Source organism: Ictalurus furcatus, chromosome 8 (assembly GCF_023375685.1).
Source record: "Ictalurus furcatus strain D&B chromosome 8, Billie_1.0, whole genome shotgun sequence".
NCBI lineage: Eukaryota > Metazoa > Chordata > Actinopteri > Siluriformes > Ictaluridae > Ictalurus > Ictalurus furcatus.
In genome coordinates this window covers 27594370-27610137 of record NC_071262.1, presented here as the reverse complement: position 1 = coordinate 27610137, position 15768 = coordinate 27594370, and the positions used below count along the sequence as shown (strand labels likewise).

The 15768-nt window shown below is 39.4% G+C and overlaps 2 protein-coding genes across 2 annotated transcripts; both read right to left on the bottom strand.

Annotated features, from left to right (window-relative positions):
• Positions 1–701: 701 nt before the first annotated feature.
• LOC128612007 (uncharacterized) lies at positions 702–2707 on the bottom strand. The gene is made up of 6 exons (XM_053631905.1): positions 2537–2707; positions 1951–2331; positions 1648–1764; positions 1445–1525; positions 1295–1338; positions 702–952 (listed from the first exon to the last, which is right to left on the bottom strand). The coding sequence occupies exons 1-6, from the start codon at positions 2577–2579 to the stop codon at positions 821–823; spliced, it is 798 nt and encodes a 265-aa protein (XP_053487880.1). The 5' UTR covers positions 2580–2707; the 3' UTR covers positions 702–820.
• Positions 2708–8896: 6189 nt separating this feature from the next.
• On the bottom strand, positions 8897–15095 carry LOC128612036 (uncharacterized). Its single transcript, XM_053631939.1, has 4 exons — positions 15020–15095; positions 12947–13257; positions 12293–12532; positions 8897–8983 (listed from the first exon to the last, which is right to left on the bottom strand). Exons 1-4 carry the CDS (start codon positions 15093–15095, stop codon positions 8897–8899), a joined length of 714 nt encoding a protein of 237 aa, XP_053487914.1.
• Between the last annotated feature and the right edge of the window lie 673 nt (positions 15096–15768).

The window sequence follows — 15768 nt, the reverse complement described above, 5'->3', positions numbered from 1 at the left end:
TAATAATCTCCACTACATTCAGTGGTTTCCCTCATATACTTGTAAACCTCCCACTACTGTCTGACCCTCTAAAATAATCCATTTATAAGTCATGATTATCAGTGTCCTTTCACTAGTGCTGTAAATGTGAGTGCAGAGCTGGGTGAATAGAACAAGCCCCGCCCCCAGTTAATGTGGATGTCACAGTGCTTGACTTAGGTTTAAGGCCAACGCACAACCTTTTCGAAAATACACCAGAAATGGAAAATTATTTTTATTTAAACTCTGACATTTTCAGAACTGTAATTATGATTTAGGATTTTTTGTTACATTTTTAATGAAATTGCTCTTTCCATTTATTGTGTCAAAAGTCCGTGTCATACAAATGAGGCCAAAAATTCTGAAGTCATACATAAATATATTTTTCACAAGTTCACTTTTAGTGAAAGTTAGGAATATGACACTTGAAAGAAATAATGGTGGAAACAAACATCAGGAGTTACTTTAAACACGTACAAATAAATAATACCGGTGGCATAGAAATTCAACTACACTGCAAACACAATATCTTGAATAGAAGACATTTTTTAAAAAATAATTCTTGTGTGATTATTCCAAAAAAATATAAGATTATTTCTATACTTCTCCATTTTTTCTACTGACATATTATTTTATACAAATAAATACATATTTCAGTCGAATAAAACAATTTCAAGTCTGAAACTATTCGTTTAATAATCTTTTTATCTCGCAATGAAAAATATGGAATAAATTAGCATTTTGTCGAGATTTTTTCACCTTTTTGCAGTGTAATAGTACCATGTGTTATGAATCATTTGTGTTACATATTGCAGTTATATTTCACATCGGAGTACACACACTCATCTGATGAGCCAGTTTTCCTTTTTTCAGCTCTGGCTTCCTGCTTGGAGAATTTCAAAGCTCTGTAATTCAGTGCTTCAGCTTCAGATTCCTGAATAATAATAATAAAATTCAATAAAATTAAATTAAGAAGAAGAAGAAGAATGAATGCAAAAACATAAGAAGTCCAACTTAAATTAATAACCATACAATATGGGTAGCTGCACTATACACACTAACTACACTGAACAAGAGCAGCATCAAAATAAAAGCTTGGGATTTTTGTGCAAATCTCATCACACTGACTGTATAAATTATATCTAGAACATTATAACAAGCAGCATATTAATGTAGTAACATTTCACATGCTGTATATAAGTAGACATAGTGGTATCTACAGAAAAATAATCTAATTTACTCATACAGTATATAATAATAATGAATGTTCCTGCACACGTACCTGCCTTGTTCCTGGAGAATCTTCAGTAGAAGTATTTACTATAAATACAGAAACACACCTATTAATCTTTTTTTATAGAACTGGGGTTAAGTGAATGTAATAATTTTTCATGAATCTGATCACAAAAGCACTTACTTTTCTCACATTCTCTTCTCCTCAGTATGAAATAAATGAGACAGAAAATCAGAAGTGCGCACAAACCCAAAGCCGTTCCCAAACCGAGCACTGTCGAATGTAGAGATCTGATCATTTCTGATTCTGTTATTTCACTACATTACATTCACATTAGTGCAAATTATTTTCTAGGTGAATTATGCATCATTAATTAATTATGAATTACATCTTACCTGTTTTCTCGTGTGTGTTCATGTTAGTGCTGTTTCCATGCAGTGTTGGTTCACACACCACTGAATTATCACACAGAGCTGGTTTAGATGTTTCTGATGAAATAGTAACATGATCAACTATAAACATTTATCATAAATCACTAAAAGTCTGTAACTCAGTGTTGTTGTAGAAAACACAGTTAGTATTTCACTACTTCATTATTATTTGTATATTTGTCTTCCAGGTTGAACATATTAATGGTAATAAGGAAAAATATCACTACATTAAACCTGTAGCTTAATCAAATGCAGTGGAAATCCTACCTTTAATTTTTAAATAAGTTCCATCTGCAAACACAAGGTTGGGTGTTGTCAGTGCACAGTAGTACATGGCTTCATCAGACTCAATGGTGTTTAAAATGGTCAAATTGAAACAATTTGAAGATCTTTCTATTTGGAAATGAGACTTTTGGGATTCATTGTAAAACTTCTCCCCAGCGGTTTTATATACTGTGACTATAATCTGAGGTTTTTTTCTGTTTGGTTGCTTAAACCAGGCAATTATCCCAAGTTCATTTTCAGAAATACAACACCGTAGAGTAGCCGAGTCTCCAATATTCACACTGAGCTCTTTATCAGGCTGATAAACTCGTGACTCTCTGAGGGATTGTGCAGTAACCCAGCATCTACCAGGTTGGACTGCATCTAGAAAAGAAATGCATTAATTAAGTAAATAATGTAATTCAGATATTATTATATACAGAGTTATGAGATCATCTTAAACGATTAATATTGGAGTTATTACTTCATACCACTCACGCAAAGTGGTTTAGAGTAATAGTCTCCATGATATTTTTTTATTTTCAAAACACATGAAACTAGATGGGAATAATTTGCTCATATTACTTACATATGGTGCTGAAGATCAAAATGAAAATCCAGGTACTGGTCATTTTTCATTTCACAGAAATTCTACAGTGTTTGTATCTCATTTATCAGCAGAATATGAATGCACTTGAAGCATGGTTTGAATTTATATTTATACTATAGGCGGTCTGTACTGACCACGCCCCAGAATATGATGTGATTGGTTGTAATTTAAAAAAAAATCATGATAAGCAAGCACACAGTATTCTGATCTGCCTACATCTACACCGCATATTTCCGTATTTGTGTTTTGGTGTTGCACAGAGATATCATGAGAAAGATGCTATGACAGAATGGAAAATGTGGTTTACTTGGACATTTACTGTATGTGTGCCTACACAACCATCTCATTGTTTATTTTAATTGCTCTCTGAATTCAACTTGTGTGTACAAAATCTTGCCTAAACAGTGATGGTGATTTGGGCCACAGTAATACATTTGAATTTTGGCATTTTTCTTTCATTTTGAAGAATCTTACATCAGTGTTGAAATTACAGCGGAGATAGATGGATTTTAGCTCCCCAAAAGATACATTAATTCCTTTTACAACAATTAAAACTGATGATTGGGGGACTGGTCTGTGATACTAATTTATTATTTATAACAGCTGTATAAGATGCATATGAGAATCTGTCTGACACACAGATAGTACAGTATTATGGAGTAATTAATATATACCTGTCTTAATACTTGAAACGAATTAAATAGTACACGGTTCAGCCATAACATTGAAACCACCTGCCTAATATTGTGTAGGTCCTACTTGTGCCACCAAAACAGGTCTGACAAAACCATTCCTGAACAATTTTTGCAGTGTGGTAGGGTGATTTATCCTGCTGAAAGAGGTCACAGCTATTAGGTAATACCGATGCCATAAAGGGGTGTACTTGGACTGCAACAGTGTTTAGGTAGGTGGTACATGTCAAAGTAACATCGTGCCACTTGTAGGAGTTTCAGCAGTGGACAAGGGTAAGCATGGCTACTCTGACTGTTCTGCAGCTATGCAGCCCTACACGCAGCGACCTGTGATGCATTATGTGTTCTGACACCTTTCTATCATAGCCAGCGTTAACATTTTCAGCAAACTGTGCTTCAGTAGCTCTTCTCTGGGATTGGACCAGACACATCAATAAGCCTTAAGCCTGTCACCAGTTCACTGTGTGTCCTTCCTTGGACCACTTTTGGCAGATACTAACCCCTGCATACTGGGAACACCCCACAAGACCTGCTTTTTTAGAGATGCTTTGAGCTGGTCATCTAACCATCACAATTTGGACCTTGTCAGAGTCATCCAGATCCTTATTCTTGCCCATCTTTCTGCTTCCAACACATCAACTTCAAAAACTGACTGTTCATTTGCTGCCTAACATATCCCACCCCTTGACAGGTGCCACTGTAATGAGATAATTAATGATATTCACTTCACATGATAGTGGTTTTAATGTTATGGCTGATTGTTGGATAGCTGTAGCTGGCTATGCAGGTCATCATTAGAAATACTGAATGTGTTTCAGAGCTTCTACATAAAAGAAGCACCAAATTATGGACTATACATTAAAACACCCCAAATTGTGGCACATCTTGGGAGCCTCTCACCCCCCACCCTCCTAAAAGATACATCAAGATGTCCTCAGTGTAAACCATGTGTGGAGCATGTCATGGAGCACCATCTTAATGAATTATTGGAACACATTTGGGACATTTGTCAAATCATACAGTATCAGCAAGTATTCATAGTGCCTGGTCACTGTAGAGAAGAATGCCTTCCACTCAGCCCCCTCCCAAATGCGCTACTGGCTGGCATCAAAGACAGGTAGTACTGGAATTGCTTTGTAACCTAGTTATGCCCATCAATGCATGGCCTCAGACATTTGTCTTTTTACTCCATAAAGATGTAGTCAACAGATGCAGGTGATTTGGAGTGTTGAATGACCCCCTGCCTAAGACCCTCAAGTCTGTACTCCTACACAGCAACAGTTTTTTGATGGAGAGATGGATTGACCCCTACCAACAGGTCAAGAGCGCAATCCCATGGTCTGTAATGTGGGGGTTTGGTGGCACATTGCTTGATAAAGACCTCTGCCCAGATGATGGATCTCTGTGGGCACTGTCTCTATTCCCATTGCTTTATAGCTTTCTATGGAGTTGGACCTACATGGAAACTTGAGGCAACATGTCTAAGCAGCTCAGTGACCAGCTATCTCCCCCCTCTTGACCAGATTATCTTTGGGATTGCAGAATGTCTGGTTTAGTCAATAACAAAAATTTTATGGGTTTTGAATGGATAGGTTCAATCTGTACTGTCAGTGGCTGGGTTTGAAATAGAACTCATTTTGAGCCCAGAAATCTACCATCCACAGCCTGGTCTCAGAGAGGAGGGGAACCGGGCCTGTGCTACAAAGCTGCCCATGGCCCCAGATTCAATCATGTAAGCAAAAATGAAATGAAATGAAACAATTTCATCCTAACTCAATCACATTTTGATGTTAAATGAGTTAGCTGTATCATGTTTAGAGATGTTACTACCCAGTTGACTCAGAGGACCAGGTCTTTCCAGGCAGCTAGGAAGCTAGCACGTGTCCAGACACTCTTCAACAGACATAGACAAATATCTGTATTTGTCTGGCATGTTCCTATGATGACGGATGGGTTCAGTCCACTACCATGGACTCTGGGGTGGTGGAATTTCTTCAATTTTCAGTCGGTGAAATTAATGATTGTGACACACATTCTCTTAGGAGATTGTCACACGACAGTCATAAATATTACATCAGATCGGGAGAAAACAGGGATCCAAGGGATATTAAAATCATTAAAACAAACATACACAACAATAGTTTCATTGGTTCATCACTTTTCAATTCAATTTTATTTGTATAACACTTTTTACAATGGACATTGTCTCAAAGTAGCTTTACAAAAACATATGAACATCGTATACAGATTTTAAATGTGCAAATTTATCCCAATTGAGCGAGCCAGTGGAGACGGTGGAGATGAAAAGCTACTTAAGATGATATGAGGAAGAAGCCTTGAGAGGAACCAGACTCAGAAGGGAACCGGTCCTCATCTGGGTAACATCGGATAGTGTGAAAGTAAAAGAAAGTTCATTATGGTTTAATATGAAGTCTGTTTGGCCTTAGAAGCAACTGTAGTCCTAGCAGAAGCAACATGCCCTTATCATGAATCTGCCTCAAGCATTTCAAACCAAGAGCATGCAGAATAATCAAAGTTTCTATCCACACTAACCACAATCTCTTTTGCCTACTAGCATCCGGTAAGAGGTACTGCAGCATTTGAGCACAAGCAAGTGACTCTTTAACAGCTTCTTTTTCCAGGATGTAAAGGTCTTAAATGCTCAGCTCTCTGGACTCAAAAGCAGCTATAACACCTGACCACTTCATATAATGTCCTTACAGTTATTATTACAGTAATAACAGTGGATAGATAGATAGATAGATAGATAGATAGATAGATAGATAGATAGAGCACTTTATTGATCCCTGGGGGAAATTGTTTTGTTGCAGCAGTGCAATAAACAACAGAAATTACAAGGTCACAGACTATGCACAGAGAACACAAGTTACAATACCCATACTTAGTCAACTAAATTAAGTAAGAATAAAATAAGATGCTAAGTAGCAAAACTAAGTATTTTTGCGCTGATGCACTGGTATTTTTTTACTTGGGTTCACTAACATTTTATTTCCTTTTTCTTTTTTAATTTCATTTCAGTGGTATCACAAACTAAGCATATTTTGTTGGCTACATAAACTTTATTATATAGTCCTCATTGTTAGCATATGTTTATAATAATCTGAAGGTCAAACATGTGCATGATATAGTATTCACTTACAATTAGAAAGCACGTAAAATCCACTCTCAGTAAGTGAATGATGGTTGTAAGTTGCATGAAAATTCTGGACTTCATAATAAATGATTATGACTTCATGTCTGGAAGGATTTATCTTTGTGCTTGATGCTTCACTTTGGTTAATGTGTTTGAAAAGGTTTTATTCGACACTCAGTGGTGAACAAAACTACTCCCGGCTTCTGAGCACCACAATCAGGATTTTGCAAACCCACAAAATCTCCAAAAGACACAAATTAATGATTTTTTTTTTTTTTTTTTTTTAAACAGCCTTACAAGAGTTTGGAAGCCAGTTCTGCAACAGGGTCTCTATTAAGAGCAATACATCAGTTACCATTGTTTTATTTTTACTGCTGATTAAATAATCCTCACTGGTTTCTCACTTAAACCCCCCACCACTATCTAAGCCTCTAAAATACTTCATTTGTAAGCCATGATTTTTGATGTCTTTTCACTAGTGCCAGAAACACGACCACTGAGATGAGTGAATAAAACAAGTCCATATAAATCAGACAATACAACAAGACAATATTGAGGTCACAGACCTTAACTTGCCTTTACATGCAACCCACATCCTTTCTGAAAACACACTAATGGAACATTACTATTGTTAAAACTCACAAATTTTTGGAATAATGTTAAAAATCATGTTTTTTAAATGAAATTGCTTCTTATATTTATTGTGTCAGAAATTTGAAAGCGCTTTATTGAACAGGTGCTTTATTGAAATAATAAAACAAAACAAAAATAATACAAGCTGTATTTTTACAAGTTCACTGTTACTGTCAAGTTAATACTATGAGACTTGAAAGAAACTATATTGAAAAAAACATCAGTAGTTATTTTAAACATGTGCATAGAAATAACACATGTAGCATAGAAGCATATCTATAGTGAAAAATTAATAACATCTTAAATACAGGCAACTTTAATTTAATTCTTATTATTATGAGATTAGTGTAAACAAATATAAAATTATTTCTAGCTTTTTGTTTATTTATGTTGGTGTATCATATGTCATACCATTGTAATGAAAAATATGGATTACATTTGCCTAGTCCATATATTTCAACTTAGTAAAATATTTTCACTGTTGTTGCAGTGTAATAGTACCATGTGTTATGAATTATCTCTGTTATATCTTACAGTTTTATTCACATCGGCGTACACACACTCTTCTGCTGAGGCAGTTTTCTTTTTTTCACCTTTGGCTTTCCTCTTGGTAAATTGCACAGCTGCGTAATTCAGTGTTTCAGCTTCAGATTCCTGAATAATAATAATAATAATAATAATAATAATAATAATAATAATAATAATCCAGATGAAAGTAATAACAATACAATATGGGTAAATGAACAATACACACTAACTACACAGAACAAGAGCAGCATCGAAATAAAAAGCTTGGGATTGTTCTGCAAATCTGAGTAAACTGACTGTTTATATTAAATCTAAAACATTATAATGAGTAACATATTAATGTAGCAATATTTTACATACAGAAGTAACACACGTACCTGCTTCATTCCTGGAGAATCTTCTATACAAGCTTTCACTATTAATACAGAAACATACCTATTAATCTTTTTGGTCAAACTAAAGTTAACTATACTTATAAAGTTTTTAATTATTGTGATGACAAAAACACTTACTTTTATCACATTTTCTTCTCCTCAGTATGAAATAAATGAGACAGAAAATCAGAAGTGCGCACAAACCCAAAGCCGTTCCCAAACCGAGCACTGTCGAATGTAGAGATCTGATCATTTCTGGTTCTGTTATTTCACCACATTACAATTACATTAGTGCAAATTATTTTCCATGCAAATTTTGCTTGATGAATTAAGGATAATTGATTAATGTTGAATAATCAGACATATCACCTGTTTTCTCATGTGTGTTCATGTTAGTGCTGTTTCCATGCAGTGTTGGTTCACACACCACTGAATTATCACACAGAGCTGGTTTAGATGTTTCTGATGAAATAGTAACATGATCACCTATAAACATTTATCATAATTCACTAAAACTCTGTAACTCAGTGTTGTTGAAGAAAACACAGTTAGCATTTCACTACTTCATCATTATTTGTCTTCCAGGTTGAACATGTTAATGGTAATAAGGAAAAAAATCACTACATTAAACCAGTAGATTAATCAATTTTAGTGGAAATCCTACCTTTAATTTTTATATAAGTTCCATCTGCAAACACAGTGTTTGGGTATTCGAGTGCACAGTAGTACATGGCTTCATCAGACTGAATGATGTTAAAAATTATCATATTGAAGCAGTATGAAGATCTTTCTATTTGGAAATGAGACTTTTGAAATCCATTGAAAAATGTTTCTCCAGTAGTTTTGTGTACCCTGACTACAATCTGAGGTTTTTTTCTGTTTTGTTGCTTAAACCAGGCAATTATCCTGACTTCATTTCCTAAAATACAACACTGTAGAGTAGCCGAGTCTCCGATATTCACACTGAGCTCTTTATCAGGCTGATAAACTGGTGACTCTGTGAGGGATTGTGCAGTAACCCAGCGTCTACCAGGTTGGACTGTATCTAGAAAAGTAAATGCATTAATAAGATAATGAATGTACTTCAGATATTATTATAAATAAGACATAATTAAAGATCATCTTAAAGGAATAATAGTAAGGACTTCTACATACAGCTTGCACAAAGTGAGTAATAATACTAGACATACGTCAAACTAGATGGGAATCATTTGCTCATATTACTTACACATGGTGCTGAAGATCAAAATTAAAATCCAGAAACCAGTCATTTTTCATTTCTCAGAAATTCTACAGTGTTTGTATCTCATTTATCATCAGAATATGAATGATCTTAAAACATGGTTTGAATTTATATTATAGGCGGTCTGTACTGACCACACCCCAGAATATGATGTGATTGGTTGTAATTTTAAAAAAGTCATGATAAGCAAGCACACAGTATTCTGATCTACCTACATCTTACACCACATATTTCCGTATTTGTGTTTTGATGTGGCGCACAGATATCATGACAAAGGTGTTATGACAGAATGGAAAATGTGGTTTACTTGTACATTTATGTGTGCCTACACAACCATCTCATTGTTTGTTTTCATTTCAATCTGGAGTCAAAATCTTGCCTATATAATAATGCTCATTTGGGCCAGAGTTAATGCATTTGACTTTTATTACTGAAGAACCCAACAGCAGTGTTGAAATTACAGTGGGGCCAGATGGACCTTACAGTGAGGGAAAAAAGTATTTGATCCCCTGCTGATTTTGTACGTTTGCCCACTGACAAAGAAATGATCAGTCTATAATTTTAATGGTAGATTTATTTGAACAGTGAGAGACAGAATAACAACAATAACAATAGAAAAACGCATGTCAAAAATGTTATAAATTGATTTGCATTTTAATGAGGGAAATATGCATTTGACCCCTCTGCAAAACATGACTTAGTACTTGGTGGCAAAACCCTTGTTGGCAATCACAGAGGTCAGACGTTTCTTGTAGTTGGCCACCAGGTTTGCACACATCTCAGGAGGGACTTTGTCCCACTCCTCTTTGCAGATCTTCTCCAAGTCATTAAGGTTTCGAGGCTGACGTTTGGCAACTCGAACCTTCAGCTCCCTCCACAGATTTTGTATGGGATTAAGGTCGGGAGACTGGCTAGGCCACTCCAGGACCTTAATGTGCTTCTTCTTGAGCCACTCCTTTGTTGCCTTGGCTGTGTGTTTTGGGTCACTGTCATACCCATCCACGACCCATTTTCAATGCCCTGGCTGAGGGAAGGAGGTTCTCACCCAAGATTTGACGGTACATGGCCCCGTCCATCGTCACTTTGATGCGATGAAGTTGTCCTGTCCCCTTAGCAGAAAAACACCCCCGAAGCATAATGTTTCCACCTCCATGTTTGACGGTGGGGATGGTGTTCTTGGGGTCATAGGCAGCATTCCTCCTCCTCCAAACACGGCGAGTTGAGTTGATGCCAAAGAGCTCCATTTTGGTCTCATCTGACCACAACACTTTCACCCAGTTGTCCTCTGAATCATTCAGATGTTCACTGGCAAACTTCAGACGGGCATGTATATGTGCTTTCTTGAGCAGGGGGACCTTGCGGGCGCTGCAGGATTTCAGTCCTTCACGGCGTAGTGTTACCAATTGTTTTCTTGGTGACTATGGTCCCAGCTGCCTTGAGATCATTGACAAGATCCTCCCGTGTAGTTCTGGGCTGATTCCTCACTGTTCTCATGATCATTGCAACTCCACGAGGTGAGATCTTGCATGGAGCCCCAGGCCGAGGGAGATTGACAGTTCTTTTGTGTTTCTTCCATTTGCGAATAATCGCACTAACTGTTGTCACCTTCTCACCAAGCTGCTTGGCAATGGTCTTGTAGCCCATTCCAGACTTGTGTAGGTCTACAATCTTGTCCCTGACATCCTTGGAGAGCTCTTTGGTCTTGGCCATGGTGGAGAGTTTGGAATCTGATTGATTGATTGCTTCTGTGGATAGGTGTCTTTTATACAGGTAACGAGCTGAGATTAGGAGCACTCCTTTTAAGAGTGTGCTCCTAATCTCATCTCGTTACCTGTATAAAAGACACCTGGGAGCCAGAAATCTTTCTGATTGAGAGGGGGTCAAATACTTATTTCCCTCATTAAAATGCAAATCAATTTATAACATTTTTGACAAGTGTTTTTCTGGATTTTCTTGTTGTTATTCTGTCTCTCACTGTTCAAATAAATCTACCATTAAAATTATAGACTGATCATTTCTTTGTCAGTGGGCAAACGTACAAAATCAGCAGGGGATCAAATACTTCTTTCCCTCACTGTAGCTCACCAAAAGATACATGAAATCCTTTTTGTCACGTAATCCACATAATGGAGGTTAAGACAGATGCAAGTGCAGTTAAAGCCTTTTATTTGAGAGAGACAGGCAGACAAATCCAAAACATGAGACAATAGTGAGGTCAAGAAACAGGCAAAGGGTCAGGTGATTGGAAAACAGGCATAAACAGGGCAAGGCTAGAATCGAGAACGAGAAACAAGAACAAGATCAAGAACCATGAAATGAAACGAGGAACAGGGTATAATCGCTTGGCACAGTGATAACACTAATACTTCACAAAGACAATTTTAGAAAACAGTCTCTTTATACTATGGAGTGAGTGCGTGAAATTGGATGCAGGTGTGCGTGATTAGAATGAACGAGTGTTCTGGGAATTGCAGTCATTAGGCCATGTTTGTAGGCCGCAGCCCAGGATGGGAAATCCTCCCCCGGCGGTCCTGGACCTCTTGCTAAAATGTCTTCACATGACCCAGGAGACTGAGTGGTATCCTCAGCTGAGCAGGTAGGCAGAGCGACGTCCTTAGCAAAGCAGGAAAGCGGAGCGTCATCCTCCTTCAACTCTGCCAGCTGAACTTGGTTGGCTGTGTAAACAGACTTGGGCGTGAGCAGAACTTGATTATTCGTGTCAGCAGACTCGGGCGTGAGCAGAATTTAGTTGTCCGTGTCAGCAGACTCTGGCATAAGCATAACTTGGTTGGTCGTGATGTCGGTTTCAGGCATAAGGAGAACTTGGTTGGTAGTATCAACAGACTCTGGCGTGAGCATAACTTAGTTGGTCGCGAGGTCGACTTCTGGCATGAGCAGAACCTGGTTGGTTGTGACGTCGGTTTCAGGCATGAGGAGATCTTAGTTGGTCGTGTCAACAGACTCTGGCGTCAGCATAACTTGGTTGGTCATGATGTTGGTTTCAGGCGTGAGCAGAACCTGGTTGGTCGTGACATTGGTTTCAGGTATGAGGAGAACTTGGTTGGTCGTGTCAACAGACTCTGGCGTGAGCATAATTTGGTTGGTCATGACGTCGGTTTCAGGCATGAGCAGAAACTGGTTGTCCATATCAGCAGACTCGGGTGTGATGAGAACGTGGTTGTTCGTGAGCAGGAAACGGTTTTTCGTGACGTCGGTTTCAGGCATGAACAGGACCTGGTTGGTCATGACATCGGCTTCAGGCGTGAGCAGAACCTGGTTGGTCGTGAAGTCGACTTCGACCTGGGACAGGAACTTGGCATGAGCAGAGCTTGGGTTGGCCGTCTCTTTGACCTGTGACAGGAACATGGTGTGAGCAGAGCTTGGGTTGGCCGTCTCTTCGACCTCGAACAAGAACTTGACTTGTGAGGCCGTCTCTTTGACCTCGGAATGGAAATTGGTTTGAGAGGTCTTCTCTTCGACCTCGGACAGGAACTTGGCTTGAGCAGAGCTTCAGTTGGCCGTCTCTTTGACCTCGAACAGGAACTTGGCTTGAAAGGTCACCTCTTTGAACTCGGACAGGAACTTGGCTTGAGAGGCCATCTATTTGACCTCGGAATGGAACTTGGTTTGAGAAGTCATCTCGTCGACCTCAGAATGGAAATTGGCTTGAGAGGTCGTCTCTTCGACCTCGGACAGGAACTTGACTTGAAAGGTCGTCTCTTCGACCTCGGACAGGAACATGGTTTGAGAGGTCGTCTCTTTGACCTGGGACAGGAACTTGGCATGAGCAGAGCTTGGGTTGGCCGTCTCTTCAACCTGGGACAGGAACATGGTCTGAGCAGAGCTTGGTTTGGCCGTCTCTTTGACCTGGGACAGGAACTTGGCGTGAGCAGAGCTTGGGTTGGTCGTCTCTTTGACCTGGGACAGGAACTTGGCATGAGCAGAGCTTGGGTTGGCCGTCTCTTCGACCTGGGACAGGAACTTGGCATGAGCAGAGCTTGGGTTGGCCGTCTCTTCGTACTCGAACAGGAACTTGGCTTGAAAGGTCGCCTCTTTGAACTCGGACAGGAACTTGGCTTGAGAGGCCGTCTCTTCGAACTCGGACAGGAACTTGGCTTTGGAGGCTGTCGCTTCGAAACTCGGACAGGAACTTGGCTTGTGAGGCTGTCTCTTTGACCTCGGAATGGAAATTAGTTTGAGAGGTCGTCTCTTCGACCTCGGACAGGAACTTGGCTTGAGAGATCGTCTCTTTGACCTCGGATAGAAACTTGGCTTGAGAGTTCGTCTCTTTGACCTCAGACAAGAACTTGGCGTGAGCAGGGCTCGGGGTGGCCGTCTCTTCGACCTGGAACAGGAACTTGACGTGAGGAGAGCTTGGGTTGGCCGTCTTTTCGACCTGGGACAGAAACTTGGTGTGAGCAGAGCTTGGGTTGGCCATCTCTTTTACCTCGGACAGGAACTTGGCTTGAGAGGTCGTCTCTTCGACCTGGGACAGGAACTTGGCGTGAGAAGAGCTTGGATTGGCCATCTCTTCGACCTGTGACAGGAACTTGGTGTGAGCAGAGCTTGCATTGGCCGACTCTTTGACCTCGAACAGGAACTTGGCCTGAAAGGTCGCATCTTCGAACTCGGACAGGAACTCGGCTTGAGAGGCCGTCTCTTCGACCTGTGACAGGAACTTGGCTTTGGAGCCTGTCTCTTACCTGTGACAGGAACTTGGCTTGAGAGGCTGTTTCTTCGACCTCAGACAAGAACATGGCTTGGGAGGTCACCTCATTGACCTTGGACAGGAACTTGACTTTATGCTGGAGCTCTGGAGATGAAACAAATGATGGAGATGATGAAGATGAGACATGGGTGGACCTTCCAGCAGGACAACGATCCAAAGCATACAGCAAAGGAAACTCTAAGTTGGTTTCAGAGAAAAAAAATCAAGGCGTTAGAATGGACCAGTCAGTCACATGACTTGAATCCAATTGAACAAGATTTAAAGACAATATGTTTAGAAGAATGGGCCAAAATCACACCTGAATTCTGCGGCCCATTAATTTCTTCATACAGGAAGCGTCTTGAAGCTGTCATTACAAACAAAGGCTTCTAGATACTTTTTTCCTCAGTCATTCCGCTTTATTACACATTACTTTATTTAGGGACTTTAATGTTTGGATTTCTTTATATTTCTCAATTTCTTGAGTTAATACCAAAGTCTGCTGAAAATTTCATGTGAGTAGCCTCATTGGAAATATATTTACTGAAAAAAAAATGTTGACGCATTGGATACTTATTGCCCCCACTGTGCATCAAGATGTCATCAATGTAAACCATGTGTGGAGCATGTCCCAGAGTGCCATCTTAATGAATTACTGGAACAATTTGGGGCATTTGTCAAACCATCAGCATCACCAAGTATTCATAGTTCCCGGAGGCTGTCGAGAAGACTGTCTTCAACTTATGGCTGTACAGTTTTTTGATAGAGAGATGGATTGACCCCTAGCAAAAGGTCAAGAGCGCAATCCCAGGGTCTGTCGTGTGGGAGTTTGGTGGCACCTTGCTTGCTAATAACCTCTGCCCAGATGATAGATCTCTGTGGTCACAGTCTCTATTCCCATTGCTTTATAGCTTTCGATGGATTTGGACCCACATGTACAATGGGGAGAACATGCCTGAGCAGCTCAGTGACCAGCTATCTCCACCCTCTTGACCAGACTACCTTGGGATGGCACAATGTCTGGTTCAGACATTGACAAAAATTATAATGGGCTCTGACTGGATAGGTTCAATCGGTACTATCAGAGTCTGGGTTTAAAACAGAACTGATTTCTGAGCCCAGATATCTACCATCCACAGCCTGTTTCAGAGAGGAGGGGAACCGGGCCTGTGCTATAAAGCTGCCCATGGCCCCAGATTCAATCATGTAAGCAAAAATGAAATGAAATGAAACAATTTCATCCTAACTCAATCACATTTTGATGTTAAATGAGTTAGCTGTATCATGTTTAGAGATGTTACTACCCAGTTGACTCAGAGGACCAGGTCTTTCCAGGCAGCTAGGAAGCTAGCATGTGTCCAGACACTCTGCAACAGACATAGACAAATTTCTGTATTTGTCTGGCATGTTCCTATGGTGACGGATGGGTTCAGTCCACTACCCTGGACTCTGGGGTGGTGGAATTTCTTCAATTTTCAGTCGATGAAGTGAATGATTGTGACACACATAATCTTAGGAGACTGTCACACGACAGTCATAAATATTACATCAGATACAAGGATACAAGGGATATTTAAATCATTAAAACAAACAAAAACACCCATAGTTTTATCGGTTCTTCACTAAATGCCCTTATCGTGAATCTACCTCAAGCATTGTAAAACAAGAGCATGCAGAATAATCAAATTTTCTATTCACCCTAACCACAGTCTCTTCTGCCTACTAGCATCCGGTAAGAGGTACTGCAGCATTTGAGCCACAAGCAAGTGACTCTTTAACAGCTTCTTTTTCCAGGATGTAAAGGTCATATATGCTCAGCTCTCTGGACTCAAAAGCAGATATAATAGCTGCTAAGGTTAAAAATGCACTATATAAATGC

Coding starts and splice junctions, on each gene's coding strand:
- LOC128612007 (XM_053631905.1), bottom strand. CDS start 2,579: ATGACCAGTACCTGGATTTTCATTTTGATCTTCAGCACCATAT. Junction 1,765..1,950: donor AACTTATTTAAAAATTAAAG/GTAGGATTTCCA, acceptor AAATGTTTATAG/TTGATCATGTTACTATTTCA. Junction 1,339..1,444: donor CATACTGAGGAGAAGAGAAT/GTGAGAAAAGTA, acceptor CTGTATTTATAG/TAAATACTTCTACTGAAGAT.
- LOC128612036 (XM_053631939.1), bottom strand. CDS start 15,095: ATGATTGAATCTGGGGCCATGGGCAGCTTTATAGCACAGGCCCGGTTC. Junction 13,258..15,019: donor TCTGAAACAGGCTGTGGATG/GTAGATATCTGG, acceptor CGGCCTCTCAAG/CCAAGTTCCTGTCCGAGTTC. Junction 12,533..12,946: donor ATGCCAAGTTCCTGTCCCAG/GTCAAAGAGACG, acceptor TTCCTGTCACAG/GTCAAAGAGACGGCCAACCC.